The 6,599-nt window shown below is 38.3% G+C and overlaps 1 protein-coding gene across 1 annotated transcript in view; it reads right to left on the bottom strand.

Annotated features, from left to right (window-relative positions):
• Positions 1-3,129: 3,129 nt before the first annotated feature.
• LOC146360986 (carboxypeptidase O-like) overlaps positions 3,130-6,599 on the bottom strand; it is a 29,639-nt gene continuing 26,169 nt past the window's right edge. The window contains exons 3-9 of the mRNA XM_084922542.1: positions 6,433-6,534; positions 6,248-6,352; positions 5,691-5,807; positions 5,310-5,403; positions 4,191-4,393; positions 3,532-3,616; positions 3,130-3,439 (exon numbers count right to left, since the gene is read on the bottom strand). Of these exons, the coding sequence (XP_084778668.1) occupies positions 3,174-3,439; positions 3,532-3,616; positions 4,191-4,393; positions 5,310-5,403; positions 5,691-5,807; positions 6,248-6,352; positions 6,433-6,534 (972 nt within the window). The 3' untranslated portion in view covers positions 3,130-3,173. The remainder of the gene's footprint in view (positions 3,440-3,531; positions 3,617-4,190; positions 4,394-5,309; positions 5,404-5,690; positions 5,808-6,247; positions 6,353-6,432; positions 6,535-6,599) is intronic.

Raw genomic sequence — 6,599 nt, 5'->3', positions numbered from 1 at the left:
GAGGGCTCGGAGATCACAAACATCCAATATTGATTTCCACCCTTCCACAAAGAGATTTCTCCAGATTTTCGGAATGTTTTGATAATATTAATGCTGTAGATGATATTCAGAATTTACACTGAGGAACATTATTTTGAATTTGTTCCACTATTTGTAGATGGATATTTTTGGAGATTGGTGAGCTTATTCCTCAGATGTTCTGCCTCTCTAAGATGTTCTTTTTAGGTCTGGTTATGTTAATTTCTTGTTCCCAATAAACCAAAGTAGGTGCAAAATGTTCCACAAACGGGCTCTTTTTAGTGTCACTTACTTACCTTTTGTAGCCCTTGTTCCAACTTTTTGGATGCCAAATTAAAAATGGTCTTACTTTTTAAAAAGAGAAATGCTTCACTTTAAGTTTAAATTGGTAATATATTTTCTACGCTGTAAAAAATATTCATAAATTAACAACTTTTTTCCCATATAATTTTGTACAGACTGTTCCTATTATTTTTAAATATGTGAAACATCAATACAATTACAAAAAAAATAGTCTGTAAATTAACACGTCAAACAACTTGTACCTGGGAAAAAACATTATATTTGGTTTTGATCAGAAAAAAAGGCCCAGCTCAGGCCCTCTACAGTGTAACTTGAACAGCAGTGAACTTTGAAATTAGCATATAGGAGGCCATTGCAGATTGTGTAATGTGAACAGAGACAGAGGGGAAGAGACTGTGAGAGCTCCTCAGTTGCCTTAGCAGCGCAGCCTCATTCCTCCACAGTCGGGCTTCAGTCCGCTGTACTGCGCGCTTCACAGGGCTTCCCTCACGGCTCCCCATCAGTTAACCCTGTCACACTCCGCCTGGTCTCCATTTATTCCATCGTGCTCGAGATTTATAAAAATCTGATAAAAAGAGAAGAAGAAGAAGGAAAAGAAAAGCAAATAGAACTCTGGGCCGCCTCCAAGTTTCCTAAACGCCCCTTCTCCAGCTGTTGGCGGGCTGATCGGCTCAGTCACTCAGCGCAGGTGTGAAACCAGAAGCGAAGAGAGGATGGCTCTGCGGCCGGGGAACGGGACTGTGACGGAGTGGGGGAACCTCAGCGTGGAAGTTAGCGACTACAACGTGAGCAACACGAACCGCTCCGTCCTCAGCAGACCGGCCAGAGCCAGAGGTAAGAGCACACAGTTTTCCACATCTGAATCATCCAGGCTGAGGTGTTAAACTGCTACAGATGGCACCAACACCTGGCCCCAGACCCGGTATAAACAGATAAGGTGTTAAACCCTATTGTGTTTAATGTTATTATTATTATTATTATTATTAACTTCGTTCCTCTTCAATATTGTTCAATATTGATCTTTTCATAAAAACTAAATATGAGTGATTATTTTTAAAAAGCAGCTTTCATTTCTTGTTAATCGTGTTGTTTTCCTTCAGTTTACAAACTGATTAGTGACTAATTCCCTGGTTAAAAAATGCAATCAGTAGACCTAATGTAATGTAATTTCATCTCCTAACTTAGATGATGCAGAACACTAAATAATGCACTTTTACCTACGGATCATTATCCCCACACTGTGTCAGATTTGTGTTTTTACCACAAAGCCATTTGCAATCAGGAGGGTTTTTTAAAAAAAAAAATCCTCATGTGTTTAATTAATCACCCAGCTTCTCACTCAGTTTTCCATTTTTTTCTCTCTCTGTCTGTATAATTAACCCACCTGTGACTAAATGTGCGATCAGACACTTACTGCCAGACAGCCAGTTGATGCCTGATTGTTAAACTGGAAACTGTTAGTGGGATTGGTGCTGATTGGTGCTTGGTGTTTGCATGTTTGTATGCTTTGGCTCTGATTCTAACTTACCTTCTGTTCCTTCCTGCGTAGGAAACCAGACCTCGTGAGAGAGTTGTCTTGTGGAGAGTCAAAAAGAGGATGATCGCTAATGGAGATAGCGGTGACTGAAGCTCCAAGCAGAATGATCGTCGTGCATTTTGAGTCCACCAGCTTACATCAAACATGACACATTTTGAGCAAAAACTCTGTTGTTCAGTGAATAAACTATGATATTTAATCTTTAATTCCACACTATAGGAAGTTGAAGGGAAATGCATTTAAGAAGCTGAAGCGCTACAGTGCAGTCGATGCACACAGTACAAATACATTCTCTGAAGTCACACATTAAAGTGGGCCTTGTTTAATCTACAAAGTAGCTTCAGTTATTTAGCAACAATCAGTTTCATCAACTCAAAAATGGGAGAACATTTCAAATAAAGCCAAATTAGCTTTTACAGTGTAGCTGTAGATTCATATTAATTAGTAACTGTCTTCAGCCATGGGTGAAGGTTTTGTTTGCACATTAGGAGGCTGGGCATTAAGTGGGGACAGAGGGATGCTCACCCTGGAAACTTTATGCAGAATTTTGACTCACTTGAATGCTTCATTTATCTTTTGTTTACTTTGTGTTAGAAAATGTATTTATGTAAAAGAAAACACAAAAATCTGCAGTCACTGTGCTGACGGTTATGTTATCGGTCCCTTGCATCACTCCTGAAATCTGTTTTCAGTACAGAATGTCTATTTTAATCATTTGTGCATTCCTTTAGACTTAGTCACTCAATGAACAGAACATATGATACATGAAGGAGACAGAAAGAGCTTGGAGCCTCTTAATATACATAGATTAATTGTATATCTTCTATATGTCATTTTATAAAACAATATCTATCATCAAGAATAATTACAGGCACACTGTTTTAAAACTGTTGTTGTCTCAAATGTCCCTCCTTTGTCTGAAGATATCATGTAAATATCAATGTTGTTAAATAAGTTTTATGTAGTTTTATTTTGTTTTACATTCTTTTTATATAAGGCATTCAAAAGACTTAGATGGACACAAAAAAAGTCCTGATAGTCTTGGGAATATTTCAACACACCAAGTATTGGCAACTAATTAAAACTGCTATAACTTCTAATCATTTTCTTTAAACTATGTGAAAATGTACAGTGGCTGAGGAGATGCTCTGCAAGTACACTTCATGGATTATAAGAATTTTTGAGCACAAAGAGTTGTACATCAACTGCACTTTTTTAGAAAGCAATGAAACTTTAAAACTCTATTTCTGAAAAATTACTTGAAGAACTAAATATAAGTGCCACAAATTGCAGAATGACTGAAATCAAACAGCTCTCATCTCAGGGTGGCTCCAGTGACGCCTGCTGCTAACAGTATGCCTGAAAGGGTCACAGCAGTGTTGGCTACAGCACCGTTAAACGTCTTGTCGTGGGTGTAGGTGATGATGTACAAAACTCCTCTGTAGGCCTCCTCGCATGTAGGCTGGATCTGATCCTCAGGAAGCTCAAACCTGTATGTCCCATTGTCTCTCAGCTCAAAGATGTAGGTTAAAGGGATCCCCTGCATCCGAGCCCAGTCAGTGGCTGAACCAGTTATGGGGTCTGGAGAAAGAAAAGCAGCAGTTATATTTCTTTAAAAACACAGAGATACTGGCAATAAATTTAACTGGCTAGCAATTGATATATAAACCCACATAATACATCGGGCGGGGTTCCTACAGTGTAGTTTGTTCGGTGAACCTTCCACATTGCTTCTGTTGCTCCCTGACCAACCATCATCTGAGGAATCACAAAGAACTTGTCATACAGTCAATGAAATATGGATCCAGACAACCTTGTTCTTGTTCTGTATGAAAAATGTAATGGTGATATGGAGATTTCAGTAGGCAATAAATACAGATTTAAATGTTATCAGTTCCTTGAGTATCCCGTTGTCTTAGTAGTTTTCCATCTTCCAAAAAATTCCAAAAAGCTGATTAGCTTTTTGGAATTTCTGGACTGCTCTGCACATACTTATTAAAGGCACTGGTTATGTTTTCATCCTGCCTGCTGTGTTTTGGTCCGCATGCACACTCAAACATGATTGCACTAGGCCTTATGTATATTTTAAACTCTATAGTTTGTGTGGAATCTTGTTATCGTCATTATTGAACGTCCATTTACCTGTTTGCCATTCCACTTTTATCTATTACTCTTTTACCAGATGAATTAACAATAATTACTCATTCTGCTGGCTGTTTGCCTTTTTAATATAAATGCATGCACGATTAGTCATTGTCAGGCTATAAAGATGCATATGTGTGTGTATGTTAATAAAAAAAAAAAGCATCATTGCATTTGTTGGCATAAATACCAGTTCATCATAGTTGGGAGCGGTGTAGTTGGGGTGTCCATAGGGAATCAGGAGCATCTGGCCATAGGAGTGGATGCTGAGGAAACACAGGAAGCTGTCCTTTCGGCTTCCTACAAAGTCAGTTACAGCCCTGGTCTCGAGCTCAGACATAGCTTTGCTTCCAGGGTAGAATTTTGAGCAGCAGTTAAATGAAACCCCAATAGCTGTGAATAGAGGCCAAGGAGGATAATATGAAAGACATGTAACAATAATACCTCTGTTTTCAAATTCTTTTAACAAAGGTTAACCTTTTTACATAGTGTGACCCGTTAGGTTGTAAAATTTGGCCAAAAGCTGCAGTTCCTCTAATAGCCACTAAAGGCTGCTTCATGTGTGACTCCTGTATTAAAATGTCCAGAACATTAAAAACCATATTGGCTTTTTCCACCTCCTTTTTTTTAAAAGAGACAAGTAGTTAAACAGTGTCTCACCTACCTCACATGAACAGCAATACACAACACATTACGTTTTCTTTATTTTATGAGAAATAAGCCAAAATGCAGAAGCAGTGTGTAAAAATAAGAAGCATGCCTTACTGCTTCTGTGGAATTAGAATGGTAACTAGCACCAAGGTCCTGCTATTCAAATTCACACTGATCATCAGCAAGTGCAAGCACCTCTAAAGAAGCAGAGGTTTTGGAAGTTTGCTGGAGCATTCATGTGTGTGTTAACAAAATGCTAAGATATAAGCTTAGAGAAGTAATTGTTCCTATCTATTGAGAAAAGTTATAATGCCATTTCCACATAATTTGAAATCCACCATTACACAAAGAGAAAGGTTATTCAAGTGTAAAACATTCATAAGTGTTGCCATCTTCCCAGAAGTAGTCATCTTAGCTAATTCACTACATGGTCAGGGAGGTGATGGTTTGAGTTGAGTCAGCCATACACGCCTGTATACCAAAGTATTCTACAGTGAAAATGAGACCTCCATCTGAAAGCTAAAGGTTGAATGAGATTGGGTCATGCAACAGGACAGTGATTCCAAGCACATCGGCAAATTAGTAAAAATAGCTGAAAAAGAAAAGAATCAAGATGTTTCAATGGTCCAGTCAAAGTAAGAACAGCTACATCACTCACTTCCCCAGTTGGCATCAAAGTTGCGGTTGAGATCGGTGCCATAGCAGCTGCAGTCCTCAGGACCTGGTGACCTGTTCTTCCTCCACAGTCGAGTCTGAGTGGAGCAAAATGTTCAGTCAGTCATAAATAAAATGGCAGCACAACATTTTTGTAGATATTAAATGCTTCCTGTGATTGATGCTGTTCATTATTATTCCATGTGTCTTACTGTAAAAACATTAGATTATTTTGTACTTGAAGGTTTTTGAGCAATAATCATCCTATTATATCCTGTTCATCTGTGATTTGAGATCCTGAGTGCACAACCCTAGAAATGTAATTGGATAAATATCTATCTATTTAATATTTAATTTAATATATCTATTAAATACGAGGACTGACTGTCTCATTTTCCCACGTGTAGATGTAGCCGTCTGTATTGAGCACTGGAGTGACGTAGAAGTCCACGTTCTTCATCATCTCTTCCATTTTGGCATCTGTTTTGTATGTCTGCAGAATCTGTTTGGAACAGATGAACACACATCAGGGGCAGGCTGACACACTGGAGGACATTTAGTTATTAAATTATATTCATTTTGTCAGACAGGATGTTTTCTCCTCACAACAGAAAAAAAAATCAGGACAACAAATGGAATAACGAGATTTGTGTGTGTGTTTTATTTTGTTTCACTCTTTAACGTCCAACACATCCGCATTGGCGACCAAACTATAAGTTCATATGTTAATTTTTTTTCAAATATTTCAAAGAACATTTAAAAGTAGAAAGAAGCTTGGTCTGTTTGGAAAACCTGTAATACCAAAATGTATAAGACATTATTTGAAATGAAATTTTCTTGTTTCTAGAATAAATGTGGCTAACAACACCCCCTAGCATTAACTTTACCCCTAGAAGGGTCCCACGAGTCCTGGTGGAGGTATATTGACAGCAGCTCTCTTACCTCTCTAACAAAGTACTGGCAGAAGGCTGGAGCGATCCATTCTCTGGCATGTATTCCACAGTCCATCCAGATAGCTTTCTTTTCCTTTCCAGTATTCAGGCCAATCTGGAGAACAAATATCAAACATCCGTGTGCGTCAGTATCCGTTTGGCATATGCCAGCTTGTGATCTGAAACTTTGTTTACCTTGAGCAAGCTAATATCCCTGCTTTCATAGGTTTTTCCATATTTCACCACGGTTACAACATCAGGGTGATCCTTTACCATCTGTTCCATCCAGCTAGTGATCTGCAAAGTGTAGTACCAACATTGACAGCATATGAAAACTCTACTAAATTTTCACTGGTTATTTA

The sequence above is a fragment of the Perissodus microlepis genome, chromosome 23 (genome assembly GCF_051167445.1).
Source record: "Perissodus microlepis isolate ML-2025 ecotype Zambia chromosome 23, ASM5116744v1, whole genome shotgun sequence".
Taxonomy (NCBI): domain Eukaryota; kingdom Metazoa; phylum Chordata; class Actinopteri; order Cichliformes; family Cichlidae; genus Perissodus; species Perissodus microlepis.
The sequence above is the reverse complement of the archived record's forward strand: the minus strand, read 5'-3'. Positions and strand labels throughout refer to the sequence as shown.